This window comes from Primulina tabacum, chromosome 2 (genome assembly GCF_025594145.1).
Source record: "Primulina tabacum isolate GXHZ01 chromosome 2, ASM2559414v2, whole genome shotgun sequence".
Classification (NCBI taxonomy): Eukaryota; Viridiplantae; Streptophyta; class Magnoliopsida; order Lamiales; family Gesneriaceae; genus Primulina; species Primulina tabacum.
The window spans coordinates 544,186-563,680 of record NC_134551.1 but is presented as its reverse complement, the minus strand read 5'-3'; the positions used below and the strand labels follow the sequence as shown (position 1 = coordinate 563,680).

The 19,495-nt window shown below is 31.5% G+C and overlaps 1 protein-coding gene across 1 annotated transcript; it reads left to right on the top strand.

The window, feature by feature from the left end:
* Positions 1–15,181: 15,181 nt before the first annotated feature.
* Positions 15,182–17,428, top strand: LOC142522116 (putative serine/threonine-protein kinase PBL25). Its single transcript, XM_075625272.1, has 5 exons — positions 15,182–15,656; positions 15,763–15,962; positions 16,052–16,241; positions 16,325–16,719; positions 16,870–17,428. The coding sequence occupies exons 1-5, from the start codon at positions 15,392–15,394 to the stop codon at positions 17,212–17,214; spliced, it is 1,395 nt and encodes a 464-aa protein (XP_075481387.1). The 5' UTR covers positions 15,182–15,391; the 3' UTR covers positions 17,215–17,428.
* The last annotated feature ends 2,067 nt before the right edge of the window (positions 17,429–19,495 follow it).

Here is a 19,495-nt window from a genome sequence, read left to right as displayed (position 1 = left end):
ACGGGGTTATTTAGAATAAAACTGAAATTTTTTGGTTCAATTTATAAATTTTCATTTTAATAGAGGAAGAATTATATTTTATATAACATCTTTCATTTTTGTAGAAAAAAATGACATATCTTTCTAATAATATTTTACATTTAATATAATAAAGATAAAATATATTGAAAAAAAGGACATAGTATTTAAATTATATTTTAAAGTTTAAATCTGATCAAATTATTTTCAATTAAGAGAGAAGTTCTTGTGATATCGACATATATCATATTCGATCAAATTCATGAAAAAATATTATTATTTATATCATAAGCATTATTTTTCACATCAGGTTGACCCGACAAATCAACATTATGAATGAAATCTTAAAAATACCAAAACTACATTCCTTCCTGATTCCAACTCAAAATCATATATTACTTTTGTTGGGTTTTTATTTAAAAATATATATTAAACACACAATGTTTACTAAAGAAATGGTATAGATAAAAATGAATATTTTAAAATAATCATTAATAGTATAATTGTTTATAGATTAGAAAATTGAACCGAAGATCAAATAAAAAATAAACAAATTAAGTGTTCGAAATTCCGAATTAAATGGATTGTGGGGCTAGTTGGACGGGCCAGGCATCAAGTTACCTGGACCTGGACCTGGACCCTAGTTCGGTCCAACTCAGCTGTTTTATTGACCTCATCAGTCCTCTGGATCTTCAGGACCCTAGTTCGGTCCAACTCAGCCGTTTCATTGACCTCATCAGTCCTCTGGATCTTCAGCTCTTCGGTTCTTGTAATATGTTCATTGGTCATATAATTCTTTCATTGGTCAAATTTTTCTTTCATTTCCTGAAGGCAGATGGTTATTCTTGTTTATTGTTGTTACTTGAACCATTCTGAACAAGTTGTGTGAGTTATATTGGGCATTCATTCAGAATCATGACTTTGTAGACACCCGGCCTCAAGTTGTGTAGAAACTCAGTGAGATCTATTTATTACCATGAGTTTTAACATGGGGACCAAAGCTGGTAAAACAGTACAACGTAGAATGTTGTACCATTGAGATATACGAGCATTACAGTATAGGTGTTTTTGTAGATTTTAAGACGTGTCAATCTCTGGTTCACATGCAGGTAACATGGAACCAATTGTTGCATCAAAACATGGCAGCAATTGTATCTATGTATGAAGACAGGTTCGAAATTTGCACACTTCGAAGCCTATCCATTGAGAAGTCCTAAACGAATGAGGCCGAAAATTTTAGTTGGTGGAAACAGTTCGGTTTGATGAGATCAGGACCTGTATTATCAGAACTGCATTTATTAATTAATTGGACCCGTCCAACTAGTTTAATTAATTATATTAAAGTCCATTAAGAACTTTAATAATTTAGTATGTTGGACTTGTAATCCTACAAGCCCGCCCATTAAACATACTTCCAACTACATTTAATTTAATATTTATAAACTCAACATTTGAGTTTAATAATTTAAATTCTCAAATTTTTATAAAATAACTCATTGAATTTATTATCTCCAAATTTTAAATATCACAAATTGAACTTCTTGAATGTACTATCTTATGAATTCAACTCCTTGAATTCATTCTCTCAAAATTTAATTATCATATTTATAAATTCAAATCCTTGAATTTATTTCTCTCTCAATTTAATTATCATAAATTCAACCACTTGAATTTACTATGTCATAATTTTATATAAATTCAACTCCTTGAATTTATTTTCTTTCAACGGGAACAAATGATCCAGTGCTTATGTGACCTTCAATGGTTTAGGGATATAGCTAGTCGTGAGTTCACAACTCTTTGTGATTCAGGACATTTTTCCTTTATTCGAGTTTAACCTAGTTCGCCCACATTCTATGTACCAACATTTGATCATGAGAATCACAGAAATTATTTTTCTGATTAAACTCATTGAATCATAGTAAGAGCGTCTAGTAGCATCGCCCTATGATTCCCTCGGTATCAGTGATAGTGTCTGCAAGAACCAATCAGTTATGATTAACGTACAGTACGGTCCTTTCATCTCATATATCTCTATCGAATCTGCAACAATTGGTTTATCGAGGGTTGCATATTAGATTCGATAGTTATGTGATACAATCATGAAATATTCACAGTGTCATCTCATACACAACAAGAGAACTCATTCCCTTATGTACATCTCACACTCTGGACAGATGTTTCATGCACTATTATTTCGATATATCACATAGGCTATCCATACCCGTAAGTGAGCGGTGATTCTCGACTACAATGCACTGGCTCCTACATATTTCGCAATTGCATCCAACCTCGCCACCTTGTGACTCTCGCGGAGTCGGTAAACGAGTCAAAGCGCAATCTTAGTATGTAGAGCATTAGTGTTGTCCCGGGTCGTAAGGACTAATCATGTAAAATCACAACCACGGACTTTTCCTCTCGATGAATAATAACCACTTGGAAAGTCCGAGTGAGGGTTGTTTAGTACAATCATCGTATGATTACACATCTGTATGACTGGCCATCTCTATGCCCTTACCATGAAACATGGTACACAACATCACAGATGCTAATCTCAACCTCAAGTGGCATTTATCCTTATTTTTAGGCGTCTGGATGGACTAGGAATGCATTTAGAATATACAGTGTTTACAAATAAGTTTCAAGATCGAATTACGATTCATTTGTATTAAAGTATAATCAAAGACTTTATATATGCTGATTGCATGAGTATACAGATAAAATAAAATTAAAACCATGAAAAGTTAAATTATATTAAAATAAAGATTGTTTATTCCACTTGAGTTAATAAATTTTCTATTTATCAGTTGATTTACGTGACATCTACTCTAACAGGTTGTACATTACGATGTCCTTATTTTGTGATTTGGGTAATATTGATATTTTGAAGTGATTTGATTCTGTCACTTTAATTGTTAATAAAAAAACATAGCTTTTCGGACTTCGTGAGCAGGAACAATATTCTTGCCACGATCCTTATATCTCATGAGTGGTTTACTTGTTGCCATTAGATAACACCTTCACGTATCATGGGATGAAATGAAACAACTTTAAACCGAAATTTAGGGGATGAACGCAATTGAAAGGAGAATGCAGCTTTAAATTGAAAATGATATTATCTCGTCATGAAAGCTTGAAAATTTATTTGAATGAAAAGTCGTAATGAAGATTATAAGATATCGTGCCTAAAGATTAAGGTTTTTGGCACTTTTTTCAGAGGTCTATTGCACATGCATGAGACATGCAATCAATTGAAAGCGTCGTTTTTCTTGGCGGTGTTATTTCTCCAAATCTTTTATTTTTATCTTATCATTACTTACTTTTACCCGACGTTTCTTTAAGAAAACGCATGATGGGACGTCACAAAAAAACTCGAAATGTGGTGTGTGAAATAATGTTCAAGTTAAAATTTTGTTCCATGCCGTTTGCACAGTAGCCTTAACCTGTGTTTCGCAGTTGATTGGTCAATCGATGGTGGGTATCAATGGGAAAACGACATGCATTGGCTAATAATTATTTCGAAAAGATCACAAAAATATAAAAAGTACATTTCCGAAGATAATCCTAGAGCCCCACCATCTTTACACCACACATTACATGATCTTTCTCAAAGAAACTTGTTACTTTAACCTGATTAATATTTCAGTCCCCAACATCTTCTTCAAATGAGGTCTCCATTGTTGGCAATCACAAGATTTTCTCAGTCTTTATTTTGAAAAATCAACGATTGTTAGGTTTATTTTATTTTTTATCTGAATGTAGGTTTATTGTTTCTAAGGCCATCTCCAAAGCTGCACCAAATTTGGATAATTAGTTATTTAATCATAAAAATTATAAAATAATGATTGTTCATTTTTAAAATATTTATTTACTTTAATCATAATATTTAAAAAACTAATTTTTTTATGATTTTTAATTAATATAATTTAATACAAATACAAAAATTAATATAACAATACAATTCATAACTAAATTCAAAAGGATAATCAAAATACAAATGTAACTTGAAACACATAATTGGGATACATTATATATTAATTAATTTATGTTATATAATTAAATTATAAACTTGAATATTATTATTTAAATTAATTAATAATAAAGCATTAGTCATAATTAAAAATATATTAAATAAAATATAATAATTAATATATGTAAAATAAAAGGAATATTTCGAGAATATTTTTTTTGGTGTAAGATTTGAAGTAAATGAGTTGGAGATGAATGTTGTATTTGGTGCAGAAATCGCACTATTTTAGTGTAAAATTTGCACCAAAATAGATTTTGTGGTTGGAGATGGCCTAAGAAACCAATAATTTGGCATGTATGTAGTAGTCTTTTTTAAATTTTTTTACCTCATCATATCGTGTGCCTAAAAGTCCTAAGAGTATGTCTCTTATGAGACGGTCTCACGAATCTTTATCTGTGAGACGGGTCAATCCTACTGATATTCATAATAAAAAGTAATACTATTAGTATAAAAAGTAATACTTTTTCATGGATGACCCAAATAAGATATCAGTCTCAAAAAATAGGACTCGTGAGACCGTCTCACACAAGTTTTTGTCAAGTCCTAAATGATAGAGACGAGTTCTCCATCATAATTGATCATGAGGCTCTTACTTATCAGCATGTCGAAATAATTATATAAATTGGGAGTTCTCAACTCTAATTTCCAAATATTTACTTCCTTCTTCAAATTTTTATGAGTACATGTTTCGACACAAGTTTTTTAAAAAAATTATTGGAAAATCAAAGTTCACAATTAAATTTTCTATTTTACCTTATTTAATGAGTGTTTTAAAAAGAAAAATTATTTTGTGCAACGGGATTATGTAATGAGTAGGGGTAGATTGATAAAATAATAGCTAATATAATATAAAATATAGACATTGAACCATAAATTTTGGACTTGTGAAAAAAGAAATTATAACCTTTAGATATAAACAATATCAAAAAATTGGAATAGGTTTCTTCTCAACTAACTCCACATCAAATCTTAACAAAATCCTAGTTACACGGAATGATCATATATAGCAAATTCTATGATTCTTTTGTTGATCTCGCATTTGCGTATAAATAAAGATTATCGGATACGAAATTTGAATAATAATAACACAAGGCTAGCATCTCATTAACGGCTCGATCTAATGTGATATAACTGACATCATCAACTGAGTGAAGTGAGAAATGATAAATACCAATAATGAAAGCAATTTGAACCTCAATTAAGACAAATCAAGTCATTAGCTGGCTTGATTTGTCTCTCCATGTATGCAACAAGCAGTTGACATAAAATCAAAGTGATCGTCGAAAATCGTGAAGCCAAAAGTTGGGGAAGAAAATATGGTGGATGAAAAATCACAATCATGTTTCCAAAAAATAGCAAACTAAACATTTTTGTCCACACATTTTTTTATAAATATAATATAATATAATTTATTACATTAATTAATATGTGGCTTATGTGCGATATAAATTCTAGTGCAAAAAACGATCGTGTTACCTCTGTATGCTGGCTGGCTGGCTGGCTGGCTGGCTTCAATTAGGTCTCCTTGGGCTGGATGCTTATTAATATTACCTAACTAAGAAAGCTGGAGGTTGATTATTTTCTAGTGGGACTGCAGAATCTTTATCTTGTATTTTTTTTTTCATTTTTTAGTAATTTTAGTCTTTTTTAATCGGGATTGTTGATTCGATAATATACACTTGTTATATTAGAACTGCAATGATGTGACATCGAAAAAATCTAAAATTACAAAAAAAAAATGATGACATATATGAAAAGTCTATAACTGAAATTTAATAATATAATGATCAAAATCGAAACAAAAAAAAAACAAAACAAAACAATTCAATAAATCAATTTCCCATATATGTAAAAGTGAAAAGAGGATCTTGCTTTTGAGGATTTTCTTCGAACGAAGTTTCTGGTTTCATGTGTCATAATCTTTCTCAGTGTAGGAAAGTCGAAGCTTATGAAAGAAGCAAAAATCGGAGAAAGACATATATTTTATTATGTTCATTCATAATATGTGTCTCATAAAATAAATCATTAAGTTTTTGTGTACGTGTAATTGGGACAATGGAATTTTCAAGTTGTATAAAAGTTGCCAAAATCTAATCTTATTTTTGCTTTCAACACTGCCATGAAATGAAATGTGATCAAACTCATTAGTCCTGAGTAATAATTGAGCATCGATCCCAAGGGAAGACTTTCAAGATTTCAACACCCTCACTATATATGCTTACATCTTAATAAAATATAAGCAATCATGTTGACATTTGTGTGCAATTAAATTAGTGTTTATTATTTTTGGTGTTACGTGATTTTATGTGAAAAATATATAAGATTATATTCAACTTTTAAAAAACTTAAAAATGCGATTAGAATTTTTTGATAATTAATTAAAATATTAAATTGGATAGTTTTTTATTACTATTGTTGAAATTTCAATGTTCTATAATAATTTTTTGATTTTCTAAATTCAGGGTTATATGGTCTTTTGCAAATGTATTATGATACCAAAACTGTTAGTATTCTATATACTTCTTATTTGATGTAATAGAATATATATATTTATTAACTTAATTTTAGTTGTTTTCAAATTACGAATCTTTTTAAAAATATTATATTAAATAAACTTTTGAAATTGGGGCGCATTTTGATCGAGGACAGATGATTGAGTGTAAAATGAAAAATGCAAAAAAAAAAAAAAAAAAAAAAAATTGAAAATGGGGGCACTAGGCATCAAAATGGACATTGAATTTATGGACCAACTGAAAAATTAACGAGGGAAAGGATTAAAGAATAAGAATTTTCCAATATTCACAAATTCTGTGTTTATAAAAATGAGATTCTAATTCTAAAAGGATAATAAAGTTGCTGCGATTTGACAACAACCATTCAATGATAATAATTTTAAAAAAAATCGGAATATTTATCGAATAAAATTGTCGATAAATAAATTTTGGTCTTTGTCCCAATATTATTCTAAAAAAAAACACTAGATATTAATTATGCAACCTTATGATCTATACAGACATGTTAAAAATGAAAAGAATGCAACTTATAATTTATATATCATAAAAATAATATAATAATAATACATTCATAATAGGATAATAAAATAATTGAATATATATTCTTTCATTATCATATTGATTGAAAATACAAAAAGGAGAAGTGACTAAATGTAATTGATATATTACAATATTAAAGTGTGAATATAAAGTTAGTTTTGCGTCTATTTTTAAACAGAATGATACCATTTGAGATTTTTAATTTGAAATTTGTTGCATGACTAAATGTTTGTTACTTATTAAAAGTTATAGTTGGTGGTAATGATACAACTTAAATCTTTTAAATCGTACAACAATTTAAACACAACGTTTCGATTGCTCTACCTAGTAGAGATAATTATTTTATCCAACAATTACTTTCTCAATAATCACACTCCTTGAAATTAAGGATAATCGAACATGTGATCTTGACATTGATACCAATTATAAAACTGAAGGTTTGCCATTTTACCAAAATTACACCCAACTATTGTCTTGTCCATAAAAGTCGTCGTTAGTATCTCAAATATGGTAATATTTGTGACCAAAATTAATTGATGAACACAAAAATGACTAGTTTTCCTTTAAACAAGTACATACTCTATTAAGTCCAACAATTGATTAAATATAACTGACTTTTACAACATTATCATGTGATCGCGTAGACATGCATGGTTTTGCTTTCATTGTTAAATATGTTTATTAAATATAAATAATTGAAATTATATAACCTTGATACTGTGAGTATGTACAAAGTGGGTTTTGCTTACCAAAATAAGACGATTTGAAAGATTAATTCCGCTATTATTTAAGAAAACAAATACAATCAATTTTTCTAACTAATTAATCGTATAAAAAAATTCAAATAATATGATCACAACAACATCAGCTTATTTTTTGTGAAATTTGGTTTGTCCATAAAAAGTTGAAAATCATTAATAATTTTTTTTATGATTAGCGACATGATTTCCTCAATATTGGTCCGCTTCTTTGACTTTCGGAACAATTTGTCAGGAAATACATGGCGAAAAGTCACATGGGTTCGAGGATTTGGCTTGGATTTATGTTTGGTTTAATAATTGTTTATATCAGGTAGATTAATCAAAACATCGAGTTTGACATGTTTTTCAGCATAAATAAAATGTTGGAGTTGTATCATTTACAATTGATCAATTATAATTTTTTTGTAAAAAAAAAACCAACGGCTCGGTCCAACCATTTATATCAATTAAATATCCTTTGATTATTATTTCAATGAAATAGAAATTTTTTTTTTATATCTAAACCTAACTAGTAATGTTATATATACAACCAAATTTGTACAACAATTGTTATAACACAAAAAATTCAATACAAAATTTCATTTATCAATATTTTATGATAAATTCAATGTAAAATCTCACGATATAATAACAAAATCTCACGATTTAATTGTTGTAAATATCGTTATATGATATTTTGATTTTACCTTTGGCGTTATTTACTAACTAAATACCTCACGAAATTGGTGTGATTCAAACGAAGGACCTCTAGAATCTTGGGCCTCATCCTTGTCACTAAGATAAGGGAACTTGTTTGTTTGCAATTTGTTGAATTGGGACCCGTGAATTATCCATGACCGAGACAAAGACCTTGTTTGGGGCATATTTGCTTTGAGCTGTGGTGATGTGCGAATCTTATGCTAAAAATTTACAGCACATGTATATATATATGGTGCCAGAATTTTATTTAAATTTTTTTATACTATATGTTTTAAAATATTTCGTTAAATAGATGTTTGATCTTTCAGTTAATTGCTAGCTTGATTTTTTATTAGTTAGACTGTAATATTTAATTATTACTATGAATATAATTTTATTGACCAATCTTACCAAATTGTCGGGGTAAAAAAAATTGTCTTTTTCTTTATTTTTACTTTTATATGTCGATCGAAAATACTATTAAGAAATAATCATTCAAGTTGTTGTAAACGATTAATAGATCAAGTTAGGGAGAGGTTATTGGTAATAATTATTTCAATTTCTTATTTTATTATGTTCGAGTTTATGTATTCTTCTATCCGTAGAGTTCATTAAATGTACAAAAATACTAACAAATTTTTCATAGAGTATAAAATATATACTGACATATTGTTACATCAGGAGAACAATATATTGGCCTAAATGTTATCATTCGAATAAATAAATATTATACGTTGAGAGCATTCGGAAAAAAAATAAAATTGAACGTTATCTCAATACCTAGACTTCGAATGGCAATAGAAAGTGACGTTTTTAATTTGATAAATTAGCAAAAAGCAGAGGTGTAACCCAAGTCAAATTAATGTTTTCTTTAGTAACTGGCCGAAAGAAGAAAAGCCGACCACCATTACTAATTTATTTTGTTTTAATCGATATAATACAATAGAATAATATTGATTAATATATTAATTTTTTGACCACATGAATTATATAAATGACAGCATAACCAAAGGAGTAGATTGTGGTATCATATTATATTTCACGATTTGATAATTACTTGCATGAAATCAGATATCGTTAACATATTTTTTTATCAAGGAAAAAAAATTATTATAGCAAGAAAAAAAAATTAAAATTGCTTTGAACTAGTGCTATTTCTTATACATATTATAATTAATATTTTTATTTTATATTGCATCAAATAAAAAATCGCATCCCAAAATTATTATTGGATCCACACAAGCGCAAATATACGGGTCACATTAATTATTGCTCCAGTCTCCATATGTAATTATACACACACATTTATATATAATAAAGTTGTACATTTTATTGCATTATATCTCGAAATTTAGTCCAAAAATCGCGTATGGAATTTCAAACCCTACTTTAAATCCCACCACTTTTTCTGAAGCTTCTTCTCCCTCCTTGCTTCCTTTTCTTTTCTTCTCCATTCTGAAAAAATTCTCCTTCATTGCTTTTGAGGTGCGTGCATTCGCATCTGGTTAATGGATATTGATCTCATCTGGACTTCTGGGGGGGTGGCTTCTTATTCCGATTTGCATGGCAACAATTTTTGAAATCTCTGCGACATCCCACCGTTTTTTCATCAAGTTATTGTTCATTCTCTTCATAATTTCCGCAGTTGCGATCTCTGCAGCAGATCCAGCTTCAAATCCCTCGTCGAAAATGGCCGCCGATACCCTTTTCTCAGATGTTTCATCCGCTGCTTCCAAAACAGCGGAGTTTCACCCAAGAAAGAAGGAGAATGCTAAGCAGCCAAAAGCTGGGAAAGATGAGTTTGTAGCAGGTGACAAGCATGAAGTTCCAAGTGGGCCGAACCCTATCTCCAATTAAACAGGTAAAAATGAAGAAAGATTTCTCCACATGAAACTGATAATCCTGCTGCTGATGTGGTCCTGTAATTGAAGGATTAATGGAAGAAATATTTGAGTACAAGTTTTTATCATAATTTACAGATATTATTAAATTGTTAGTCATCGGTCTTTCTCAGTCGCCATCAAAGTTAATGCTTATAGCTACTTGTCCTGGTCCAGAAATTTGTTGGTTTTTGTTCTTATGGGCACCACTGTATAGAATTGAAGAAGAGACACCCCATATTTATTATATGATATTTGTATGTAATGATATTATTATATATGAATCTTTTGTGATCTTGTTTTATGTAATGACCGAAGTCCAATTATTTGTAATATATGCAATATTGTTTATAAACATGTTCAAAAATTAATTAATAATATATAATGTAAATAAATAAAATGGAAGGGTGATAGTAGAGAAAAGGGCTGCTGGTGTGTCAGAAATTAATGAATTTAATTGTGGGGAGGAAGAGTCAAATAGTGCCATATTCAATCTTTAGTATTTGGACGGACTCAACAATTATTCGAATAGCGTCTTTGTACTCTGCTTTTCTCTCTTAAAACAGCATCCAACTTACATTAAAGCTGATGCCAAATCTATCATCAATTTCATAATTGTTAGAAAGAAAACAAAACTATCATTGACTCATCATTTCATAATCACGGCCAATCTTTATAATTTACTTTTGGAATATATAAACTTTATAAAATGGAGATAAATTAAGATTGGAAATTACATTGTCGATAAATACATGTGTAATCTTTAATTTGTCCTATCTTCTGATAATATATCATTATTGGAAAATTACCTAGAATGATGTCTTACACAAATTTCGTATCTAAATTTATATTAACAAAAGCCCGAAAATAAAGATCTATGGAAAAACAATTTCGATAGTCATGACTCTCACTTATGCGCGTTTAAAACAATATAATACTTTTGAAATGAAATGGAAATGTGAGAATGGGTAGAGGCAAAAGGGTGTAGCATAGTCGGGAAAGTGAGAAAATGGGAAGAATTAATTGAGAACTTAAAAGGGAAGAAGACGTGACAATGTAACTTGAATCATTTCCATATCTTTGTTAACATGTGAAGGACAATTTTCCTATCCATAATAGATATTCGTCGTCTCTGTTGTTCATATATATATATATATAAATATATTTGAAACATACGGTTATAATTGGAGTGAAGGTTTATGAATGTTATATCCGTGTTTTTGACCATTATTAAGAAAATGATTTTTTTTTCCGTCTGGGGAGGAGTTGTTACAATTGGAGTTTGAACCCAAACCTTGTTCCAATTAAACGTGAAATCTTGATGACAGATGATTTCAAGTCGTCGTCATTAAGAAATTGATATGGTTTAATGACTTGATAATTATCGATATAATTATGTTAATGACAACCTGTTCTTTAGTTTGAAAAGATTGAAATTAATTAGATGCGAAAATTAAATGTATCCGTAGTGGATATGATCTTCCATTACTCGAATAAAAGCTTTGTGAAATTCAAAATAAAGTTTGTCCATTGCTATTAATTGGTGGAGCTAATCCACCTACCTAGTTTGACTGATGAACCAATGTTGAAAAAAAAAAAAAAAAAAACCTTTTTTTTTTTCTATTGTACATTGCTATTAATTGATGGAGCTAATAATTGTTTTTTTATTTTGTACGTTAATTATATTACCTCTTATATTATATAAAACAAATGATAATTTGTAGATATATTTCGATTTAGTATACCATTTAAATATTGGATTTAGAGGGGCTACGAAAGAAGCCTGATTCTAGCGGGCCGATATAATATTTGGACAAAAAGTAGGCTTACACCTGTTGGGAGACCAAATCAATACCTCGAAGGCGTGTAACCCCACCAACTTAGACATTTCTTACAGATTGTCGGTGCGATATGTTTTCAAAGGAAAACGAGATTCGATAATAAATTTGTTTATTTGTGATTTTTGATCTTTTATATTATAAATTTGATTCTTAGTTATATATCTTTTATTTTTTTATAATTTAGTCATTTTTTATTTAAAATACTGATATAACATTGTACGCATTGGTGTTATATCAGAGTTCAAATCGGCTACGCGTAAAATAAAGAGTAAAATTACAAAAATAATAAAGATAACGAACAAGATTAAAATTTGATAAAATAAGGGACCAAAATCACAAAGACATATATGTAACTAATATTGTAGTTTTTCATGTGTGTATATAAGCAAGAAAGCCATGAATGGTTGGAGTCGTTCAGGTTTCAAAGTTCATAATGGAATAAGCTCCAAAAATGGCTTATTTATTTTCTATAAATTTGCATGTCAAATGTGACAAACTATTATATGATTGAATCATTTCCTCATCTCCGTCGCATGTAATGTTGATCGTATCATTTCTTAAATGACGTACACTTTCTCATCGTATATATATATGTGACTGCTAGTTAATGTAAAGCAATCAATTCGTTGCAGTAATAAAAAATATCCTTAAAAAATTCTTCTCAAACAAGCAATTCCGAGGCTAACTAGTGACGGATTTTTCCATCGTCAATCCTGAAATTCTTTGTTGTGAATTTAAGTTCTTTCTCAAGCAACAATGTTTAGCTGCCCTTTATTTTTTTTCAGGTTCTTATAAAACATTATTTTCGAACTGTGACATTTCTTCCATTTTTTTTCCAAAATAAACTTCAAACATATACATAGGAAAAGCAAAAACGAAAAATTGAGAATGTTATATTCAAATTCCTGGTCAAATAAACGTTTTTTTTACAAAATCCCTTATTTTATTTTCTTTTGCACTCACCGAAGAATCATAATGAAAAAGATCCCTTGAGTTTGAATTTCACAAAATTTCATAAACTGATGCTAACTTATCACCTTCTGATCATGGCTGCTGCTTCATCTTATTCTGCTTTGCAAAATATTCACAGGTCCCATTCTCCACAATAATAAATAAAGAAATAATAATTTTTACCTTAAAAAACAAGATTCCCTCACCACAACGTCCAACTATATAAAAGGACACTCGACATGGAAAATCACCCTGGATTAATTTAAATACCAGAAAACTATAATAATAATAATAATATATAATAATAATAATAATGCACGCGTACCAGGGAAGCAGCAGTGCTCGAAAATCTGTTGATTTCGCCATCGTTTTTCTTCACTTAACTCTCATATACCAGTTTCATGCAGCTAATGCAACTACTCTGAGCTGAGAGATTCTTATGGCTGGAGTTTCAGCATTGGAAACTGGACTGAGATGCATCACTTCCGGGCAGGTTACATACTCAGTAAAAATGTCGCCCCTAAGGCTCTCTATACACATTGGCTTTGTAATCCAAGCATTTCTCTATTGATATAGTACTGTCCAAGATCAGACTTTATTATATAATCCAATCAACATTTTATCTTGTTGCAGTTTTCATCTATGATCCTTCGTTACACATTGGGGTGCCAGTTGATTTTGATGATTCAACAGATGCACACCTTATGTGAATTAGCGGAAGGGATAGGGTCAAATTGTCGATGGGGAATAGCTATTTAATATGTAATTTCCAGAGAATTGTAATGCAGGATTAAAGATTGCGGTTTCGGCTCATTGATGAAACATATAGATACTGTAACTTCATATGATTCTCTAAACTGTGAGGATGTTATAATAAATTTATATTAATAGCTCGCCTTATCATTTGAGCATAATTACTTGCCATTTTTATTATTTTTCTACAATTCTTTTGATGTTTTTTTATGTGATAGCTATAATCTTTAGTCAAATCTTATATTTCGTAAGAATTAAAGCTTAAAGCTACAATTAAAGTTGATAAGATAGGCTCTCAAAGGCGCATGGGACACAAACCGGCCAAAAGCCAAAACTATCCACAGATTAAAAAAATTTCTGAAGATGTCTTCTATAGAACAAAAGAGAAACGAACCAATGTGCCTTGCAAATTTATCGCCAGAGGTATGAAATAATAATATTAAAGTTATGTGATGATTTTATGATTCAGTTAGTTTACGTTAAATTGTTTATATATTTTTTATTCATTTATTTAATGAGAAAAGTGCAATTTTGATCATATATATCTGTGTCTAATTTTTACAATTTCGGTCATATACATTCCATTAAATTTTTTGTAGTATGTTATATTTGATATTTTTGCAAGTTTAGTTCCTTTCCCCACACTAAATTGACGCGACGCTGAAATTACACCTATATGATAATGACGTTGCAATGACATATTAGCTTTCATGTGCAAAAATGATTAAAGCTGCAAAAAATTTAAAAGATACATAACTGAAAATGAAATTTGTAAAATATAGAGGACTAAAAACTCGAAGAAAAATATAAATAATCAAAATTACAAAATTTTTTATTTAATTAAATAAGAAATATCAATTAACATGTTAGAAAATTATTGAAAATAATTATATATAAACTTACCGATGGGAAAAAACTATATTTTATTCTATGTAGTGAAATTATGACCCAATTCATATTGTTTAATCAACTAATAATTCATTTGTATTTAATAAATATAATTAATATTTAAAAAGATTGAATCGATTAGGTAGCATGATATCCAATAAAATCAATGAATGTCTTAGTTAGAAAAGTTACAAATTTTGATGGCATAAAACTTTATACATTTTTATATATTGAATCTTCATTTAATTTGGTCAAACTAGAGACATCCATAAAACTAATCGGTCTTCCCCGCGTCATTGTATCATCATCGAGCATTCTTCATATTTTCTCTTCCACTCTTTCCATTTTCTCCGACAAATTGGGAGAACAAAACAAAAGCCATTTCCCTTCATTCTTCACATGGCTTCTTGCCCTTATTGATACAAACAAGATCAAGATATCACCCTTCTCTCTTAATCTCTTAAATTCGAGGGATTATCCACATATTTGTGGGTTTTTATAATAAAAAATAGATATATTTTTTTTGGGAAGAAATCCTATGATCCGAGATAATCCCTATAAGTTAGTTGTAAAGAATCATATTCAAGTATTGATCAGGGATTGCTGTGTTCCCTGTAATTTGAAGGCCGCAACTATGAGTTGTTTTTCTTGCTTTTCGTCACATGAGAAGAAAGCATCCAAGAATTGTGGTAATAAAGAGACAAGAAGCACACTTCCTGTCTCCACCCATCATCACCGAGAACCACCGTCTCCACAGCGGCGGCCACAGCCTTATCCTCCGCCACAGCCACTGTCTCGGCCCGGTATGCATGCCATGCAAACCCTGATGCCTTCAATATTTTGCATCCCAAATCTATTGCTACTATTGATGTTATGCAGGAATTTGAAATGCTCCGAATTTCTGTGCAGAAAATCCAAGAAAGACTACAGCAGAAGCTACAAACAACAGGCGTGCCACCGGGGAATATAGTAACAACAACAATATCGCAGCTCAAACTTTCACCTTTAGGGAGCTGGCCTCGGCAACAAAAAATTTCAGGCTAGAAAATTTGCTCGGTGAGGGCGGATTCGGTCGTGTTTATAAAGGACGCCTTGATAAAACTGGCCAGGTACAAATATTTTTTATATTGATCAGATCAATGAACTTATCGTCTTTTTTTATTGCTTTTGAGGCGATTTTTGGGCGGTTTGAATTCAGATTGTAGCTGTTAAGCAACTAGACCGAAACGGGCTACAAGGAAACCGAGAATTTCTTGTAGAGGTTTTGATGTTAAGCCTTCTACACCACCAAAATCTCGTAAACCTAATCGGTTATTGTGCTGATGGAGAACAAAGACTCTTGGTGTATGAATACATGGCATTGGGATCTCTCGAAGGCCATCTACTCGGTATCGATAATTTTTTTGTGTTTTCCAAGAGCATTGCACGTTTAATATCGCTCCATGATGTTGTTTTTGTCACATTCCTGCAGACATTACACCAAGGCACATTACTCCATTACCTTGGCTCACAAGGATGAAAATAGCATTGCATGCTGCAAAAGGCCTAGAGTATTTGCATGATAAGGCGAACCCACCGGTGATTTACCGTGACTTGAAATCATCCAACATATTGCTTGACGAGGAATTCAATGCAAAGCTTTCAGATTTTGGGCTAGCTAAGCTTGGACCTGTGGGCGACAAGACGCATGTGTCATCGAGAGTTATGGGTACGTACGGGTATTGTGCTCCTGAGTATCAAAGAACCGGCCATCTCACCGCGAAATCGGATGTGTATAGCTTCGGAGTCGTTCTGTTAGAGTTGATCACCGGAAAACGAGCCATCGATACAAGGAGGCGAGGCGAGCGACAGAATTTAGTGAAATGGGTAAAATTTACATTTCCTTTTGATTCATAAAAAGCTTTGCTCGTTTGGCCAAAATACTTGTATAACATTACTCAAAACGTCATTTAAAAGATTGGAGTAGCACAATTAGTTCGGAAAGAAACTGAATATAATTTTTCGTTTGGTGTTTAGGCTGAACCAATATTCAAAGAACCACACAGATTCTCAGAACTTGCTGATCCTTTACTTCAAGGAGAATTTCCGAGGAAAAGCCTCAACCAAGCAATTGCTATTTCAGCTATGTGTCTCCAAGAAGACACATCGGTTCGTCCTTTTATGAGCGACGTGGTGACTGCCCTTAGCTACCTCTGGGAGGAACCTGAAACGGAACAGTCTCTGCCCGACGCCATTCACTCCTCTAGGATGATGACAAATTCTGATAACCATCAAAGTGAGATCATAATTAAGGAAAGGGAAAAAGAAGTTGCAGAAGCCATAGCATGGGGATCGAGATCGAGGGACAATAATACATTATAAATCGGATATTGTTCTTGGATTAATTAAGTTCTCAAAGAAAATTTAAAAGTCATCGTGTTCTTTTTTGGTTGGCGGGGTATAATAAATACTCGAGGTGCTATTTTTGCACGTGTTGCAATGGGGAAAAGGATGATCAAATAACTTGTAGGATTAAGTTTTTTGAGGGGTAAAATTGTGCAAGCATGTGTGTGACCAAGACTTGCAACTATGTATATGTACATCAGTACATGGTCTTATACATTTTTCTAGCTTCTATACAACGGTCGGTTTTTTTAATATGATCATCGTTCCTGAGCATGCACACCATGGGACAGTTCGAGTTGATGGAGTAAATGAGCGCTTGAATAATTGGTTAGAAGTTCGATTCTTTCCGTCAACACATTCTCTAACGAACTTGTAACACAGGGCTTGCCTAATGTGGTTTATCACTTTATCTGACTTAATAATTTGCATACTATTTTGTTAGTTCAGGTTTACCTAGTGGGCCCAAAAGGGTGACGGCTGTGAGTTCTCAAGTCATAAAAAATAGAGAAAGAGATAGAAGCATGTAAATATTGAGGTAATTAGATATGAGGAGTGATACCCTGCTCACCATTTAGTGAGCGACCATGGCGCCTGCCCATGTGGCAAGTGACGTGGCGACTAGCTAGATTTTTTTAAAAATTTCTGTTTACCTTCTCTCTAACACAACATTGATGTTTGTCCATAGAATTTGTAGAGGCTTCCTCCACCACGCCACCACCACCAGCACTCAACACCACCGCGCCACCGCCACGCCACCACCACGCACAGCACCACACGCCACACTGCACTCCCCTCCTATCACCACCAAATCGCCTCTTTCTCTTGGCCTCGGCGTGGAGCGGAGTTGCAGACGATGATGATGGTTGTAGATTTAGGGAGTCTCGGCGATTCCGGTGAGGGATATATGGTTGTGGTAGATCTCGGTAGGTGCTGGTGGCGCCTGAGTTGCTCAGTGGTGGTAGATCTCAGGAGGTGCAGACAATGATATATGGTGGAGGTAGATCTGAGAGGCAACGATTCCGGGGAGAGGGATTCTCTTGGCTGCGGGAGGCAGAGGTGGTGTTGCTCGGTGGAGGTGCCGGTTGTGTATGGGTTGTGGCGGAGAAGGAAAGTGTAGAGTTCAATGTCGAGGCGTTCACATTAAAATTTTGTTTAATTTTTTTTTAAACTATTAAAATGCTAAAAAAACAGAGGTGGGCGGCGCCCACCGAGGTACACACCAAATGGTGTGTAGGGTATCACTTTCGATTAGATATATACTTACAAGTGGAATTCGAAGGATCGAAGATTAATACACACACACAAGGAGTAAAATAAATTGAAACCTTAAATACGAACCCATTCTTTATAGATATATATCTCCATTAAAACATTTCAAATAAATGAAATGTTAAGTTATATTCGGATGGGAAGATTTGGTGGTTATTAATATATACGTATATACTAGTAATTTTAGATATTTCTCATCAAATTTTTTGATATTTTCTAAAGTGTCTATTATGGATAGGAGAAATAAATTTTCAATTTATTTTTATATTATTTTAAATATAAAATCATAATTAAATCAAATAATTGAGTGAATGTAACATATAATACTACATATATTATATTATTATATACACACGCATCGCATGTGTGGAGAAAATTGGTGAGAATGGTTATTTGTTTAGTTTTCTTACATTATTATGTTCAATTTCGTAATGTGGTTGAGAATTAACTAAAGTATCACCAACAAAAATCAAGTGAAAAAATTTTCAGATCGGGGGAAAACCAAGTCGCGTTGACTAGCTTAATTAAATATGCCTGTAAAAGATATGGTAGTTAAACTTGGGCCAGACAAGATACTAAATGCAAAACTAATGGGCCGAATTTAACATGCTGATATTGTGTAGGGCCTTCGGAGGTGGTGGGCTGTCAAATGGGATGGGCCCACTATCAATTTATGTGAATCAGCCCATGCACCCCAAAGATGCAGTCATTCATTCATGCAGCACAAGTAAACGAGCTTAACATCATGCAAATAGCCTGTAAAATATAATTTGGTGTTGCATTATTTCATTTTTCCAATAAGCATATTTGGAACAATTTCTTATATATATATATATATATATATGTATGTATGATTTAATATTTAAATTATATCGTGAACATGACATATAATTAATTTTATCTAAAACCATAATATATATAAGATAATTATTATAGAGAACTTTCCCTTTTTATCAGATCGCAATTGTTATACCTAATAAATCATCTG

What these genes read in the sequence shown, in the direction of transcription:
- LOC142522116 (XM_075625272.1), top strand. Translation starts at nt 15,392, where the DNA reads ATGATCCGAGATAATCCCTATAAGTTAGTTGTAAAGAATCATATTCAA. An exon ending in ACAGCCACTGTCTCGGCCCG is followed by an intron (nt 15,657 to 15,762) that starts GTATGCATGCCA and finishes ATTTCTGTGCAG; the next exon opens with AAAATCCAAGAAAGACTACA. An exon ending in GCCTTGATAAAACTGGCCAG is followed by an intron (nt 15,963 to 16,051) that starts GTACAAATATTT and finishes GTTTGAATTCAG; the next exon opens with ATTGTAGCTGTTAAGCAACT.